The sequence below is a fragment of the Anguilla rostrata genome, chromosome 7 (genome assembly GCF_018555375.3).
Source record: "Anguilla rostrata isolate EN2019 chromosome 7, ASM1855537v3, whole genome shotgun sequence".
Taxonomy (NCBI): Eukaryota; Metazoa; Chordata; class Actinopteri; order Anguilliformes; family Anguillidae; genus Anguilla; species Anguilla rostrata.
Genome location: NC_057939.1, coordinates 7,220,354 through 7,238,706, shown reverse-complemented (window position 1 = coordinate 7,238,706; position 18,353 = coordinate 7,220,354). Strand labels below are relative to the sequence as shown.

Here is an 18,353-nt window from a genome sequence, read left to right as displayed (position 1 = left end):
GTCATGGTGGAGCCATGAGAATGAAGGGTCCAGTCAATGTTTAATTCAAAATGGTGAATGTATAACGAACCCCTTTAAGGACAGGAGTTGGAAACTGGCAATAGCTATAACCTCTGTATGCGGTACATCAGCTACATCAACTTGTTTGTAACGAGTTGAAGTGGTGCGATGTTAACTTGCGTTGTCCCTACCAAATAAACTATGTGAATGAATATTCCCCAGCCACCAGATCAGGATCGTCGCAGGTTGAGTGTGCGCAAACGCAAGCGGAAGGTTGTTGGCTCAGTCCCCAAAACAGTACTGCTGTGGTACTGTGTGCACTTCAGGAATTAGTCCTGTTTAAGTGTAATGGACTGAGGTATCCCATTCAAGGTGTGCGCGGTTATATCAAGCTGGTAAAAGGTTTTGGGTTTTGTTCTGTCCTTATGAACTGTCACCGCATGAACACAATTTTTCATGTGAAGCCTCTCGTGTCCCCGCCAAAAAACTCAAATGAAAATACTGGAAATTAAAAATTAAAATAGCCAGAGGAAAATGCAACAGGCTACCCAAATTTGTGTAATTTCCTTGTTTGAATTAAATCGTTTAAATAATTTGCATAATGTCTGGCTAAATTAAAACAAAAAAATGCAGTTGTCAATTTTCTTATTATTTTTTTTTGTTCTGCTGGTATAAAGAATTTAATGAAAATACTCTGATTATTTATTTTGTGTTGTGAGAGTGTTATATTATTCCTAAATATGAGTGATTATGTATAGTGAATAAAGCATTGGGACTGATTTAAAGCAATTTTTCATAACCATAACTTCGACTGGACAAGTCAATGGCATTTTTTGGATATTAGTTGCACCTGTAGATATTACTAAAGAGGAGCACAGTCGTTAATCTTGTTTATCTATTGTTCACATCAGTTACTTGTTTCCTTTGTATTTCTCTTGTCATGTGACATCCCTGTCATTAAATCGTCAGATACAAGATTTGTTATGGTGGCCTAATTTGATTTGCTGTTACATACCGTAAATTGATTAGCGTACTGATTTCTGATGTATCCTACTAATCTCTTCAATCAACCAAAAACTGTACAAAGCGGCAGAGACGTACATGTATACATTGATTTCATAAATATAAACAAGGAAGATTGTTCTTGCAAAATAAAATGTGAAGAGATTGGACAAGGGTAAGCTGTCCATCTTAATTGACAACCAACCATGAATATCAACCCAGAAGCTGGATGACCTGGAGCTTGAAGAAAAATAGTTTCTGGTTGGGTTTTACAGCATCACGTGAAATTGCCTAAACGTATTAACAAATTGGATGTACTGGTAAAAAAAAAAAGGCAATTTCCACTAAAAAATTTTTTTTAATGAAGTTGTCATCTCTGGGTGTGTTTACTGCGCTGCTAAGAGTAGTGGGGAAAAGTACTAGGTTTTAGACATTGCCAATGTTGTCAGGAATCTCTAAAAACCGGATTTGTACGGGTTTGTTTTCTTTTTTCTCAGTTGTTGTTGCCAAGGGTGGGTCTGGAGCACGTGCCATAAAGTGGAAACGCAGCAGAGTTGCGCACCAGGGCAGCCCTTGTGCATTCTCTAAGGTGAACGTCAGATACATGACTTTTCAGAAAGGGCTATATAAAATAGGGCTAACTGTCATTAGAAAAATTGAGGTTGCAAAAAAGTAGCCGTCTGCTATGCTGAATGCAGTGTGCGCAGTCAGGGGTACAGCAAGGTCTAGCCCGGAGTCAGAAGTCGAGGTTTGACAAGGGAGGGGACGCGCCTCTGTGCGCTTGCGTTGAGAGGAGAAAATTATAGACGTTAGCTCTCATTCAAGTTAGGGACTCATACCCTTGGGCTGCTGAGATTGGAACTAGGACATTGGGCCATTGTGACCAGAAAGATGGACTAAAGGGAAATAAATTTTCCGCTTTACGATTTATTGGCTAATGTGCTACTTGTGTCAGCGATCAAACGGAACATAATGCAGTTTGCGAACTTACTTTAAATAACAGTACATGTATATTAACATCTGCGAGAGTGAATTCCCTACGTATTGCCTTCATAACGGGTAAGCTTTATCCACGCTTTCTTGGGTTGATCAGTTCTAGGGTTTCTCGGCAATTATTTGCTAAATCTGTGTCCGAACCTTGGAGAGTTATTTGTATTCTTTCCGATCGATGAATTACCAAAGAAAATTCTTTATAAAACTTTATTTGTAAGATTTCAATTTAAAATTGCATTATATCGGCGAATACAATGTAAAGATACATATACTTATAAACAAAAGTTTCCTGTTGTTTCTTGTACTTATTGACGGTCTTTGAAAAAGGATTGTTGTGAACTTGTTTGCCAGCATACCTGATCCGGAATAACTCGTCTGTCAGTGCGTTAAAACAGCACTGACTACGTGCCAAACCACATAACCTGTGGAGAGACCAGGACGTTCTAGGCGATAAAGCTTCTCCTCTAAGGCGTTACTGTGCTGTGACTACAACATTTTTTTTAAACTAGCTACACATTTTAGCAGCAGGCCTACAATATTTTACGCCTGTACATTCTGACAACACTCCAAATGTACAGTCAAGGGACAAAGCGTTTTACAAGTTGAAGGTGATGCGACAAATTGAACAAATCGGTGTGGTACCATGCTTTCTAATCCCAGAGGTTACGATTGTTGCATATAGTTTATTCCCCGCGAGAAACGAGAATCTAGACGGCTACCGTTTGATTTGACAACACATGATTATACATTGTTTACAACAACATTCCATTAATAGCATTGATTTTTAAAATTGCTTTTCAGCCTTTAATTCTGGAAAACATATGCGATGACTACAAGCCCTGAGGATGGATGTTTACTCGCACTGAGAGAAGACGGACGCCGGAAACGGGGGATTACTCGTAAAATGCCAAGAAGTTGTGCGCTCTAGCCTCGTCAGTGATTGATGGATTTTCATATGCCGTCCGATCCCCGTCTCCACTTTGGACTCAATGGGAGTCAGGAGAGCTCCAGAAGAAACTCACAGAACCGCAGGCCTTTCGTAAGTCATGTGCCGAGTCCTGCCGCTACAATTCACTTTTAACCTTCGCGTTTTGCATGCGGGAAATTGGCTAGCTTTAATTCACGCGTTATCCTAAACTTTGCAAAACGTGTACATTGACAAGTACGTCGTCAATAGACTGTCTAACTGATTCCCTACACGATACGATAAACAGACATTAAAGTGAATCCGTAGTCACCAGAAGTTACTGTGTTTTAAAATTTTCGTTCAGTGTTGTGTTTTACTCGTGACAGTGCATTGACAGAACATCAATCTCAGTAGCAGCAGAAGCAGTAGTAGTAGTAGTAGTAGTAGTAGTAATAGTCATATCAACAGTATCATTAGTGATATGTTGTACTCCTATAATGTTTCAATGCATTTACTGCAAAAAATTATTGCCCACAAAATACAAATATGCTTTTCTACTTTCTACTGTTCCTCATCACATCTGATAGCATGCTGCTTTTCTGTTCTTAATAATTTTGATACGTAATCCCTTTAGTATATTTCACTTTGAATTACTTTGCCCTCATGATGTAATGGGCTGTTAATAATAAGTGGACCTTCATTAGACTTCAAAGCCCTGATACTGCCACTGCTTGAATAGAACAGGTGCAATGCCCATAGGCAGGACCAGGGGACCTCTATAGGCTTGTTTGGGTGAGGACCCATAAAACAGCGGACACTGTTTACATTTAGGGTGGGAAGGATTCGCACAGACAACAGTTGTCCATCCTGCAAAACAGCAAACAGCAACCAAACCCACAAACAACAACCCCGCTGACAGAAACCATAGTAGGACAATAGCATAACAACACAATGGCTCATGTGGCAGATGTCCACACCCAAGGAATGTTAAAATATTTTATCTATTCTCTGTAGGCAATCAACGTCATTCAGAAATGAAGGGCTTGCCTCGTGCATTGTATAATTGTTGTTCGTCTTATCTGACAAAACTGACAATAAACCCAAACCTCATTCAATAGAACAGTAGCTTCTATTTTGCTTTTACTTTTCAAGTAGTCGTTTTTATTTAAAAATAAAAACTGCTTTAAACCAAAAATAATATGCATCTTTGAATTAGAGCTACCAATTTGGCCATGGCAGAAGAAAAAAAAAACTATTAAAGTCAGTATCATTAGCTGGAAGGTAGCCACAGTTGGTGACAGAGAAAAATGATTAAATATATGCATACTGTATAGTTAGTTAATATAAGCATAACTCAGGGAAATATTTTTTAGTTGGTAAGAAGTTTGACAAAAAAAAGTTTACTATTAGTAGTAACTACTTCTACAGTTTCACTGCAGTTAGTTTCATCACTTCCTGAACAGTTACCATCCAATATTTAAGAAAAATGAGCTAAGAACATAGCTTAATTTATAGTATTTATAGCATGACTATAGTTCTACTAATCTGCAACCATTTAACAGTGTGACCATGCTATTACGGTACTCTACTACATACAGTGTTCCCGTTCATTTACTAATGAGGGGGAGAATGGACGGCCGATTGGTTTTTTACTCGTTTCAGCAAAGAAAGAAAGTTCAGACTAACAGCGACAGTGTTCAGCAGGTTAAGTCCCGCCGCCATGACTTTTTGTATCAGCGGTATAATGGCGGCGTTGCGTCGCCATGGACCAGTCCGGGGTGTTGGTGGATAAATAAGAGGTTTGTGTGCGGATGGGGTGTCCAGGAGAGAAAGTCTGCTCCGTCACTGTTTATACAGCGAAGTTGACCCGCGGCGTGCGAACAGTGCGTCCTGAAGCCAAACCGGATTAACCTTCACATACCCCTATAGCATGACTTAGAGGTGACACATGCCGCCAGGGGAGGTGTAACAGGTTGAGCAGCCCTGGCCTGAGGTCCTTACAAGTAGGGCTGGTTTCAGGTTTTGGTTTCAGTGAGCAGTGCCCTCTGGCTTGGCATCACCGGCAGGTTCGCTCCTCCGCAGAGTTAGCGGCATCGCCTCGGCTCTCTGAAACACTCCTTTCCTCGCCGTGGTTTTACGAGAGGGATGGCCTCCGGGTGAATTTCATTGGGCATCGCAAGCCTCGACACTGACCCCCCGTGCTTCTGACATCCGTGGCAGCCGGTAGGTGTTGCAGGACGTGGTTTTTCTTTTTCTGAGGTAGTGAATTTCAGTGCATATTTTTACAGCATTGGATAGAGTCCATTGAGACATCAGCAGAAGAGATAAGGTATAGGGTCTGTGTCTCTGGTCATGTAGTACACATCTCACAGAGGACCTGCGCCTGTGGGTTTTTCAGAAAGTTCTGAATGAGGTGGCAGGCTAAATAAGGTGATCTGAAACTGATTGCGGGATTGCGACAATAATTTCAGGATCTGAGTATTGTATGGGCTTTCAAGAAGAAAAGACTTATTAGACTAGTTTTCAGAAGGGTTACGTGGGATTTTGAAAAATAACTCCACTCAATTGACCCTGAATGTTTTCTCAACATTGCCTTGGCAATTCTGTTACCGTAGTGACACAGAAATGTCAGAAAATTGTTTGTTTGTCGGGTTGCTGTGACAGCGCAGAGCAGGGCAGGAGCGTGGAGGGTGCAGGTGTTCCAGACGTGACGCATCACTGAGAATCTGCCTTCGAGCACCAGGTTCGTCAGACGCGTACGCGAAGGGACGCCTACACGGAGGGCTGTCGGCATTTCAGACGAGCTCTTCCACTCCTTTCGATTTCCAAACGCTTGTTTTTTTTTTTTCACGTGAATGCACGATTTGTATCGGTCTTCAGAAAAAAAAAAACAAGTGGAGGGAGCTTTCTGTGGGGGTTCTGATACTAGCAATACAGTGTACAGTAGTGTTTACACTGCTGCGCGGATTAAGCCTCTCTGAACAGCACTAACAGTGTTTCCACAAAAACGGACAAATTGCTGTAATTCAACCAACAGGGCTGAGTAGCAGCGGCATTGTGCCTCCCTGAGAGTTTCTGTTCGGGTTTTGTTTAGCGATTTAACAGCGTTTTGTCTGTCCCTGTTGCTCCTCTGTTTGGCCTAACCCGCTGTAATTGCACCTTGGCTGTTGGCTTGCTTTTTAGGGCAGGGCACTCTTGGGTCTTTGTTTGTCTCTAGGGCTGGGCCATATGGGTTTGGGGAGGGAGGGAGGGAGGGAGCGGGGAGGGGGGGGGAGGAGGTTACACTCAAACAAGCAGCCCTGTGTTTAAACTCCCAGGCACACATGCGCATGCGTGTGCACACACACACACATACACACACACACACACCTGGGGTGGAGAGGACCTTTCCAGCCGGTTGGTCGGATAATAAGGAAGTGCTCAGAGAGCAGAGCCGTGACACGGGAGACTCCGCTTGCATCAGAGCCAGCTGCCGCAGAAAACGCACGCGCGGCGCGTCAGCAGGTAGTAAAAAAAAAAAACACCGCCTAATTACCGTCCTCAAGACCTCCGTCCCGCGGCCATTCAGCGACGGGGCGGAGGAAGTGGGGCGGGATGGAAGGAAATTATTTTGCCCTGTTATCAGGCCGTAACGCTCACGCCGTGTAAACAGAGCACGCCCTCGCCGTATCCTTGGTGACTCGCGATCGGTTTGGCTCCGCCTTCCCCATTCCTTTGTGTTTCTGTTAAGAACAAATGAGCGGTTAAAATGATATTAGAGGGAGTGAAGATTACTCCAGGTCCCCGGCTCCGTCCTTTGGATAGATGACGGTAAAAAGCAGACACCCACCTCGTCCTGTCGGTTGCTCCCCCCCCCCCCGGGGTCTGGCTGCTTTCCTGTGCCTTATGTGACCCTGTGTCGCCCCCTGCAGGAGGATGAGGACGAGGCCCTGAAGTTCCTGAGCCTAGAGGAGAAGGAGTGCATCCTGTTCTTCGAGGAAACGATTGGCTCTCTGGACGATGATTCGGAGCCCCCCGGGCGGGGCCTTTCCTCAGGGAGCAGCACCTCGGCGGACGGCCGCTCTGCCACGCCCAGTCCCGTCCCAGTCCCGGTCTCGGCCGCGGGCGCTCAGCGGTCCCTCAGCCCCAAAGAGCAGGACATCATCGATCTGGTCCTGAACCAGCCCGTCCAGTCTGAGCCTCGGGACGTCCCGTTCAGCCCACCCATCCCAGGTACCACGGCTCATTTTCTGCTCTCTGAAATTACTGTGAGGTCACTGGTGGTTTAGTCATTTCATTTGCTGAACTCCAGTGCCCAGAGCACATTCGTGATTTTCATATTCTGTAGCAAAAAATATACAATTTAACAACCTGGTTAAAATGCAGTTTATTAGGCGTGCGTATTTAAAAGCATGGAACCCATTTCATAGTGGGGAATTCTTATTTCCCATCTGCACTCTTATTTGCTTTGATGTGGTTGGCACAATTTATAATACACGAGGGGTGAATGGGCACTTTTATTGATAATATATATGCGTACTTCCAATCTGATCCAGACCCTGTCCCCTGTCATATGTCTTAAAAACACATAGATGTTGATGAAATGAAATAAATTCTGATGTAAACATACAGCAAATATTACATATTGGGTCCAAGAACTATAATCATATTTATTAACTGAATCAAGGCTTCTCTGTGCCTGTTTTGAAAGCAAATTGAGATATTTTCAATATCAATATCTACCCCAGTAAATGTGACTGTACTGTATATTAATTGTGAAATTTCCCTTAAGATTATATTTTTATATTTATCTTCTATTTCTCAGATTTTCGGAGTGTGTCCGTAAACCCGGAGTCCCATTTTGAGATCAAAGCGAAACGAGAGTCGAGGGAGAACTTCCCCCCCGAATTTCACCTCCTCGCTCCTCCCCCAGCCCCTCCCGCCCCCGGCGAGGACGGTTTCAGCCACAGCCTGTACCAGCCCGCCGGGTCCATCCCCACACCCGTGGTCATCGCCCAAAAGATCGCCGAGCACAAGGGGGGCGGGTCCATCCTCACGGCCTCCTCCATCTTGTCCCGCAGGAGGAGCACCGAGTCTCAGAGTTCTCCGCCCGAAAGCCCGGTCAGACAGGGCCCTCCCACTTTGGCCAAGCCCACCCGCTACCCGGACAACATCAGCTTCATGTTGGGCAACAGCAAGGACTACGGCAAGACCATCGCCAAGGCGGCCGTCAACGTCAACGAGCGCCGGGCGAAGGTCCTGGCCAACCTGACCGGGGCGTCCCACTCGCCGGAGCCGGAGGAGAGCCTGGCGCGGAACGCTCCGAACCGGAGCTACTCCTTCCAGGACCCGGCGCCGGACAAGTCCAGGATGGAGGCCCTCTCCAAACTGGGCCTGGTCCACAAGCGGAGTTTGCCCGGCGGCCAGTCCAGGGTCGTCGGCAGTCCCGCGCCGCAGTCCACGGCCAATCCAGAAACGTCCTCCGGCGACGTTTGCGACTATGGCGCCACCCCTGCGCCCGACTTCAACAGCTTTGGAGGAAAAAGCAAAGTGGTAAATCCCTCAGTGATGTTACAAAATAAGATGGACGCCAGCTCTCACCATGTCACTGCCAGTGAAGCCAGGCCCGCTCCAGTGTCACAGCGCTCTTTTGACAATGGCCCTCCAGTCGACTATAACAGCTATGGAGGCAAAACCATAATCATGAATCCCTCAGTGGGGTCTCAGCACCACAGCAGCTATGAGAGTGGGCCTCACAGTACCACAGCAGCGCGGACTGAAGCTTCTCACAGTGACTTCGGCAGCAGCGGAGCAAAAACCAGAGCGATGACTCCAGCGCCCGCGTCAACAGCCAAGATGGAGACCTCCTCGGAGAGCCTCGCCCCGCACGACAACAAGGCCAGGCCAGCGGCTGCCTGGGCGCCGCCCTCGCACAAGGCCGAGCCGTTCCCTGGCGACGGCAGCTCGGCGGCGAACCTCAACAGCTACGGCGGGAAGAGCAAAGTGGTGACCCCGTTGCACGCGTCCGGCCCCAAGCCCGAGGTCGCCGCGAGCAGCCAGCGTCCGACGGCTGCCCAGCCGGGCGTGGCCACGAGGCCGCACTCCTACAAGGTGGAGCCCCGGGCCGCCGAGGCCCCGAGACCGCCGCGGCAGGAGGCCGCCGCCCACAGCTCCCGCGGGGGGGGCGGCGCGCCGCCCGAGGCCCGGCGGAGGGCCGTCTCCAAGCCGTCGCTCTTTCACCAGGGCGTCACGGTGCAGTTCTCGGGCCGGGGGGCCACCGACGAGTCCCGCCGAGAGGCCCTGCGCAAACTGGGCCTGCTGAAGAACACGCCCTGACTCCGCCCCCTTTCGCCCGTCCGTCTCCTCCACTGGGCTCAGACGCCACCAGGCCCCGCCCCCCTTCCTCCCTCTTACCTTTGTGCTGAACCAATAGGGGACGCAGCTGTGGCCGGGAGGAGGGACGAGCAGTCTGAGGAGCTGAAGCTGAAGCTGTGGAGGAGCAGTTAGGTCTGGGCAGAGCTAGGGCCTCTGATAATCCTGGTTGGGGGTGGGTTTATTAGTAGGGAATGCTGTTCCATAAGACTTCGTACCACAGGAGACATGCGAGATCGGCGCGTTCTTCTGGAATTCAACGTTTATGCATGTCAGGGGAGCAGAGCCGTACCTAGACTTTTGGGGCTCCTAGGCAAAAAAAATAATAATGATTTGGGGGCCCCTCCAAAACACTGGCACCCTTCTGACTCTTCTGCTTGGAAACCAACCAATGGAACTCAAAGGAAGGCGAGAAGGCAGGGCCCTAGGTGAGAAGGCGGGGCCCCAGGCGCAGTGCCTGATCTGCCTGGTGGGAGGGGACGGCTCTTCTGGGGAGGGTTCGGGCCGGGGAGTCCCCGGGTGAAGATGAGTTAGTCGACAGATGTTGCAGGGAGCCAGCAGACATGGTTCAGTGACTTCTCTGCAGTAAACACTGACAGGCTTTCCGTCCAGACTCCATCCTCTAACCCGGAGCAAACACCGACGCTTTCGATCATCGCTTCCGCATACCTTTCACCTCAAAGGTTTTATTTGTGACAGCAGGGACATGTTATGAGCAGCAGCTGTCTGGTATTGGAGAGAGGGGATAGTTCTGAAAGGCAGTTACAGATAATTAATGTGAACCCCGAATCGTTATTACCAGAGATGTGGAGGCCCAGTGACTCACTTTATATTATTTTATGTTATTTATGCATTTGGACAATGGTGGACAATGTTACGGTATGGACTGTCTGTAACTGCATAATGATGCATGACCGTGCTGCTTTCGTGAATTATTGATGATAACAGGGTCCATAGCACTTGCAGTGCAGTTTTTTTTCACACAAACTGTTATCATGGAATTAGATATGTTTACAGTCTCTTTGTGTATTGCCTTTAAATGTTTAGATGTAGATATACATATTCTATACTTGGAAATTAGCTCTGCTTTAGATTTTTAAAGTCAAATGATGGATACATTTTCAAAATATGTGGATTGTCTATAACCTTATATAAATTATACATGAATTACATTGTATGCGTGAAATCTCCACAATATAGCTCTACTACGGTAGTCGAATAGGACAAGTGTGTGGGGAAGCTAACTGGTAAACAAACGGCTTCTTTATTAACACCAGCTCAATTTAAAACAGTGTAGATAGCAGAAGGTATGAAGAAATCTACTTTTGGATCACATTTAAGTGAATGTGGGTTTGTGAAAACAAGAGTGGCTCAGATCCTGGATTAACGAGGAAAATTTCAGTCCAACCTCTCTGCCGGGCAGATTTGTATTTTTAAATCTGATGAACGTGCCTCCCACAGAAAACCACAAGCTAGACGCTGGTTTCTACGAGAGCTGTTTTTCCTGTTGTTTTTTTGTGTTTAAATACAATCCACAGTAACTCACTGCAGTCATAGGATGCTGTGTATGGCCTCTTAAACCCGAATAATCACTATAAATATCCACGTGTTCATGGGTATTTACAGTGAGTACTCATGTTTTTCCGAGGCTACACACAAACATATGTATGTACACAGGCATCTAGAGAATGGGGACTCAAGAAATTTGGGATCTTCAGGTTTAGCTGTGCTTTTTCTCTGTTCTGGTTAAGTATGTGAACCCTTGTAAACCCTGCAGTGCTGCCTAGTATATGGTCTAATGAATCCTCAACAGTATTGGTGTGGAGATCCTCTGTGTGTTACCACTGTGTGTGTGTGAGTGGTTGTATGTGTGTGTGTGTGTGTGTGTGTGTGTGTGTGTGCACGTGCGCGTGTGTGTATGTGTGTGTGTGTGTGTGTTTGCGCACATGCGTGTGTTTGTGTGTGCGTGTGCATGCGCATGTGTTTGTGTGTGTCTGTGCACGTGCAGTCGTGTGAAAATGTTTCTGTATGTCAATGTGCGTTTATGCATGTGTGTATATATTTGCACAACAGCATATGTGTCATTTTGTGTTTTTTTGTATATGTTTAGGTGGATATGTGTATCCATTTTAAGTTTTATTTGGTTTCTCAAACCCAGACTCCGGTACTGTGTAGTTAATCTACATTTACTCTTGAAGTTTATGAAAACACTTGTGTCAACACACAGTAGGAATAACTGTCTCCACTAACCATGAATGTGTAGGAGTATTTAGCCAATGATACGCAGCTCTTCAGTGGTCCCTTGTGACATCAGTCTATAGAAAAATGTCAACGCTCTGTAATCTGTCTACCTGTATCTGTATAAAACATGAGAGCAGTTTACATTCATGACCTGCTAATGCTGTCTCAACACTGATGCAATGCTATAGCAATAATAAACTGTTACTTTTGTCTGATTTTATTATGTGTCAAGCTGGAACTACAGATGAGATGTTTTATTGAGTAATTACCTGCCATTATTTTACATTTATACTCTGTCACTTTATAAGCAAGAGAATAAATGCTTTGTTTGTTTCTCTAAGCAGTTTGTCCTGTGATGCATTGAAATGTGACTTGGGCAGTAACGGGTGATTGGGTAATATATAATGATTAACTTGCTATGGCTAAATAATTTACGGAGTCTTTGACCTTAGTAAAACAACGAGATAAATTCCTAAGATTCCTAAAAGTTTCCCCACAAATCACACTAGATATAGATTTTAAGGAAAAAAAAAACTAAAAACTAAAAATTAATCTTAAAGCATGCTGGAATTTCAGTTTCAATTTCATATTTTAAAAATGACACCGGCACTAAATGTTGCATGCCTGAACTACCACTGTTTGAGCTGAGGAGATGACAGGCTCTACATTAGGAGTCTAATGTACAGGATCTGGTGTGTATCTATGGGGGGAGGGGGTAGGGTAAGTTCACATTTTTTGACCTTACGGGAAGACTGACTCCTTTGTCAGGGGGAGGGGCGTGTGATTCCAGATTCCAGGGGCACGTTTAAGGGAAGGGAAGAAAAGGGGAGGCCATGTTTGCGTTTTGCTCTCTGGACAGTTTTAATGGAATTCAGGACTGCTTGGAGATGGCAAACCATTGAATCCACAGGCCTGAGAATGAAGGAGTACAGAGGCCTTTATCTCTCCAGAATAACCGAATCACCCCCATCGCTCTGCAGGCGTACGTACATATTTCACCAAATGTTCTGAGTACGAGGTTAAAGATTAAACTACAGTGGTTTTCCGGACCGCAGACAAAATGACTGTTAAAAAGGTAATTACACGCAGCGCTGAACCCATTTTCCGTCCACATGTTCTCCTTCAAAAAAGAAGTTAACTATTAATACTAATCTGCGTTTTAAAGGAGGTCTCAGTGAGAGAAAAAAAAATCTCATCAATTTAACTTTCATGGTTAGGTGTGCATTGCCTCTTGCGGTTAGAGCAATCTCATAAAATAGGACCAGGATTCTAGAGCAAGAACACAAGCGTTCAAATAAGAGAGAAAAAGGGGAGTTTCCCTTTAATATTAATCTCACAGAAGTGCGAGGGCCTTGTGGACTGCAGAAACAGGCAGGCCCCTGTGTGTGTGTGTGTGTGTGTGTGTGTGTGAGAACACTGGTTGGCACTGCGCAGGTTTTGTGTTTGCGTTACGTCACGGTGCAGCCGGACGCCAGGCACGCCGCTCACCTTGGAGCCGCGCCGCGACCTCGTCCCGCTCCGCCGCCGCCGCCGGCGTGGCGTTCGCTCGGCCCCTCCTCCTCCAATCGGCTGGCGAGCTCGGCGCAGCAAGCGATTATTGCGCAATGCGCTTCAGTGAGGCTAATGACGGACAGGTGAGGTCCTGAGCGTGGGGGGGTACTGCAAAATATAGGTTAAAAGACCAGCTCCTTATCCATGATACTGCACTGATTTTTTTGTTGTGTGTTTTTACCCAATCCTATGCTTTTACTCACATTTATTCTGGGCAGAAATTCTAACTGGATTGGTTCACACCAATTTCACAATTTAATTTTCACCTGTCATTCTGTCATTTCCCTCTTTATTTATAAACACCTGTAGGCATCCTGTGAATGATCTATCATGTGAAAAGATGGTTCTAAACAACAGGTACAATACACAAATCTTGCAGGCAGTCACTGTATGGAATGCACATTTGAAATACTGACAAAAGAAGATACATATCTGTTGTGTAAGTACATTGTGGGAGGTGCCCTCTATTGGTAGAAGTCCATTCCTGGCTTTTGGCATGTTCAAAGGTCCCAGAACATTAAATTGTAATAAGGTGTCAGGATCCATTTGGTCACCTACTGTAAAAAAAAAAACAAACAAACAAACAAAAAAACATTATATTATGCATCTCTCTCTCTAGGCCATCCAATCAAATATGAAAAAGTTCTCAACTAACCAACCTTCATGAGTAAACTGGACTATTGGAAGCAGACAATTTATGTATTAAACTAATTTAATAGCAGCACTCAGACAGCTAGAGTGCAGCTCAGTAGTTGATATGTAGTGAAATTTTTTAATTGATCAATACTTGGTATTAGCTTTTATATATTTAGTGAGAAGAATGTTTCACCAGGCATGAGTATAAAAAACTATAAAGTGTGGAAGACATAATGAATAACAAAATCTGATTTAAAAGTCTAATTTCTGGGAATACCTAAGGGGTTACTCATGAGGAATGAACACAGTAATTGTTTATAGAAGGGTTGCCATTCAGTTTCAAAAAGGGAAACGAGATGCACACTCACTGCCCCGACTCAAACCTCAGACCACATGGTATTGTGTACGGGCTACGCTGGTGGCTATTTCACCAGATATGACCCTTTTCCATCTGAGTGAGCTGGGTCACCTGGGAAGAATGGCAAAAAGAACAGATACAGGGTGCTCTTCAGAGCAGAAACAGCCAATCCTCCTACATCCTCTACGAGGTTCATACCCAGTTTGAATACATTTTTTCCCAAACAGGTCACACTCTCAAAACAATACAACACTTTTCCTACAATTTGAGGTGATACATCAACTAGGTTGTGGTTTATAAAGTTTCTGTTGTCCCATTGCTAGTCAAGAATGTGGCTTCTTGTTTTGTTTGACCAGTTTCATAAAAACCCTGTATCACCCTCGTAGGATAAAGCAGTGCATATTTTAACACCCCCTCATTCATATGAACACACTGGGGAAAAACACATGGCTCTACCTTAAATGAGTCAAAGCAGTACATATTTCCACGGTGCCTCACATCAATTTATTGTAACCGTGTCGCATTTACCTGCGTACTGTAGTCGCACTACTGACGCAGAAACCTGATTCAAACCAGCTCTAATCGGGTGCGTTCAAGGCATGACTGAGCAAGTATGACTGCTACTGTGCAGGTATCCATGTTGCCTGTTTTTCTTCTTTCTAGCAACCCACCTGTCACGATCCCTGGCAGTTCGATCATTTAGAAAACCTTGTTGAAACCTTTTTCTTTTTTTTTAAACTCGTCCTTTATATTACACAAACCACCAGAAAACCATCAGTTATGTAGGGGCCAAGAGTACGTGCTCTTATAGCGATTTTTGTACCCATGGGTGATATGCTGCAGCTCCCACATTGGAGGTTGCAGCATTGGAATTTGGAATTTATCGGAAAAACTGCTCAGCATTCACCATTCACACACTGAGGTCAAGGCCATGAACTCAACAGGCAAATCCAGCGCAAGGGCTAGACCTAGCACATGTCAAATAAAGGCGTTTCTGAATCAATTTGCATTTTTTAATTGAAACACAACATATGGTGTGAGCAGCAACTGGGCAGGGGGAATGATTTCAAACTGGGTTACAGGCATGACAAAGGAACTTCCGTATTTACTTTAAATTAACTGTGCCCCCATCTTGTTTTTCCATGTTGGTTAGGAGACTGTATGATCTCTGACATCCTTTGCGTCGGATATACGATTCTCCATTATGTCCTGAGAAGAATAATAAATGAACTTTCAAGCTATTCTAAAAACGAGTACCTACTTACAGATAAAGGTTGTTTATTGAGGTTTTATTGAGCGTGTATGTCAAATTTCGTGCTGTTAAACAGTGCCAACTGCTAACGTAACTGCCGTATGGTGTGGTGGTCTGGCTTATTGACTTTTGTCTGCATGATTCATCGAGATATATATATTTTCTGAAAATGTTTGCAACGTTTTTTGCCACTTACAAATCCCGCATGTGTTGGGCCTGGAGAAACAGCAGTATGTTACCATTTGGGCTGTCAAACTGAATTTTAGCATTTATCCTTCAGGTAGCCCCATAGGCACCCTGAGTTCAACAACTGTTTGGCAATCAGCACAGACACGTGACTATTTATACAATTAAGGAATAGTTATGAGATGCTCTTCAGCACAAAAAAAAAAAAAAAAAAAAATCATATTCAAAAAACACCAAAACATTACATGAATGCCTTAAAACCACAATGGTACTGAAGATGCGACCGCAGAATGTCAGGTATGATGATGGTAATTGTGAGCAGCCTTAGTTCTGTGGCCAGTTGCATACTTAATCATTCCATAAATGAAGCACAGCCACATTCCCACCCTCCAAGACACACCCATAAGACACCTTCTGGGGACATTGACAAACTGCAGACTGCACTGAACTTCCTGCTCAATGAAGGCGACTTCTGAAATGTGACAATGTTTTGTACATAAAGTTAATTGTGGATGAAGTGAAATACGCAAAAAAAAAAAAAAAAAAAAAAAATCTAGACCGGCAACTATTTCCTCTGTACAATTCTTTGCATGCCAATGGATTTACATTACTTGGCACATCTTGTACATTCATGTACTTTCTATAGACCACAGCACACATATTACAATAGACTGACACTGTAAGCCAGAAAAACACGTCTGAGACAGCCAGGCGAGGGCAAAACAACTGTTAAAAAAATAATAATTATAAAAAAAATAAAAACAATCATAAGAGTAGAGAGCCATGAAAGGTTATATATTTTATGACTTGAGGCATTGCAAATACACTTAGTGAAAAACGGCTCACCAAAAATGGCATGCGTTTAAAAAACAAAATGTGATAAAAGTTGTCCGAGCATTAAAATGAAATAAGGGACAGGGAACTTGCTTATGTAACAGTAGGGAGCCATTCGAAATACAGCAGGTTTTACTCAAGGTCTGTGGGGACGGATGTGGACATTACACTCAGCACTACTGCATTATGGGAACTCAGGACATTAACGGTTTGGAGACATGGTTCTCTGCAACACGATGTCAAGAGTCTGTTCAGCCTAATCCATTGGCTGAGAGTCAGGAAGGCAGACATCACTAAACCCACGATAGTTCTGTGCAGCTCATGAATGGATATCAAACACTGACTGGCACCAACAGGAAAGGTTCACAGCACACAGACAAAACAATAAATTGTTAATGTGTTAAAATATTCAACAAAGCAACAGGAAAGCCGCAACACTGATCAATCGAAAAAGAAAATATGGCTTGATCAGTCAGCTCACCAGTTTCGGAAGGCTGTGATGATTTATGATCCTAAACTCGCTTGAAGTACAGATAGAGAGAACCTCCCACATGACTTTACTCCAGGCTTGCCAGGGATGCCCCCTTAACCTCTAAACTAAAAAACAGCATGTTATGGAAACAGCCCACAAAAGATGGGAGTGTAAAACAACTGACTATGATTAAATTTAATGCAGGGGCACTGGGATTTCTGGGATGTCTGTTTTAATTCACATACCCCACCTGTGAACAATTTCTGCCTTATTTATCTTTCTTTTTTTTTTTATACACCTAGTAGGCTGTCCATTAACATCTGCCAGCTTCCCCAAAAAAGGAAAAACTATTATGTCCATATTCCTGGACATTTGTATTTATTGTGGCGGTACACTCGGTCACACAAGAGTAAACAAACACTGTGCTGTTATTCTTTACATGGTAGTTGAATGACTAATGAGGATTAAATGATTGAATGAATGTTGGACACAAGGTTTGAAATAGAAGCCTTGGTGGTGGGGGACTGATACGCATGCAAAATACCAACCAAATAATATTTTTCTGGGCCTTAATTGGATATTGGACAGAATATCTTTCATGTAGGTACAGTTCACAGTTTACTCTTTTTTTTTACTACATTTAAAAAACTGAGCCCTTTTTTTTTTGCAAATACAATGGAATAAAAACAAAAAAAAATCAAATGATTCTTGCTAAAACCACAATATAGCTTTCCTCTGTACATCATTCTAGCCTTAGTAGACAGAAATCGGAAGAGTCCATGACTCTCACGGTCCTGTTCCTCTCCGTTTCGGATTTGAAACAGCCCTCTGCATTCCAGGATTCCGTAATCCAACTCTCAGCAGTTTCCTGGATCAGCAAAAGTCCTCTCCAAATACCGGCGGCTCTAAGCCACTCAGGTACTGTTCATCCAGCGGGCTGATAGTGAAGCCCTGCAGTGGGAGGCTGAAAACCCTCAGATATCTCATTCTAAACCGTGTTGACGCAGACCGATATTTCCACGTCCCTTTCACAGTTTTTTTTTTCTTTGGCCAATTCTCTTCCTTTCTGCACCGAACAATACGTGCTAATTTTTTTTTTTTTTACTAAAATTGAACATATATATATATTTAAGCTACAGCAATGCCTTTTTTATTTTTAAAAATAATTTCACCCCCATTTTCTCACAAATTTTTGGAATTCCCAAATGTATCTTGCAGCGATCTCCAAGTCAGCAGCATAGGCAAACAAAGCACTCGCTCTTGTCCAAAGCTTGCGGTGTCGGCAGCTGCTTCTTTTAACACCGCAGCCCACAAGTCATGCTTGCACAGACACGACTCTGAGGAAGACTTCATGTGCAGCTTTAACAAGTCAAACGCGGGCACCCAATCGACCAATGGGGGTCGCTAGAGAGCAATGAGACATGGCTGACTAAACTCTCCCTAACCCTGGGCAACGTTACTGCCGATAAGAGTCACCCTGTGGAGTCACCAGCCACAAGCAGCACTTTGAACTTTTTCGATAATTTAAAGGACCCTTCAAATACCCACTGCTTAAATGGATATTATGTCA

The 18,353-nt window shown here is 44.3% G+C and overlaps 1 protein-coding gene across 2 annotated transcripts; it reads left to right on the top strand.

Annotated features, from left to right (window-relative positions):
* The first annotated feature begins 1,576 nt into the window (after nt 1-1,576).
* LOC135258898 (proline and serine-rich protein 2) lies at nt 1,577-11,834 on the top strand. Of its 2 annotated transcripts, none has more exons than XM_064342570.1 (4): nt 1,577-2,061; nt 2,797-3,034; nt 6,814-7,114; nt 7,707-11,834. In XM_064342570.1, exons 2-4 carry the CDS (start codon nt 2,939-2,941, stop codon nt 9,215-9,217), a joined length of 1,908 nt encoding a protein of 635 aa, XP_064198640.1. In that variant the 5' UTR covers nt 1,577-2,061; nt 2,797-2,938; the 3' UTR covers nt 9,218-11,834. The 2 variants fall into 2 exon arrangements, with proteins under 2 accessions (XP_064198640.1, XP_064198641.1); XM_064342571.1 differs by lacking the exon at nt 1,577-2,061 and adding an exon at nt 2,318-2,603.
* Nucleotides 11,835-18,353: the final 6,519 nt, after the last annotated feature.

Bases quoted from the DNA above. Each gene is read 5' to 3' on its own strand.
- LOC135258898 (XM_064342570.1), top strand. From the start codon at position 2,939: ATGGATTTTCATATGCCGTCCGATCCCCGTCTCCACTTTGGACTCAAT. The intron at 3,035-6,813 runs GTAAGTCATGTG...CGCCCCCTGCAG, and splicing joins CACAGAACCGCAGGCCTTTC to GAGGATGAGGACGAGGCCCT. The intron at 7,115-7,706 runs GTACCACGGCTC...TCTATTTCTCAG, and splicing joins GTTCAGCCCACCCATCCCAG to ATTTTCGGAGTGTGTCCGTA.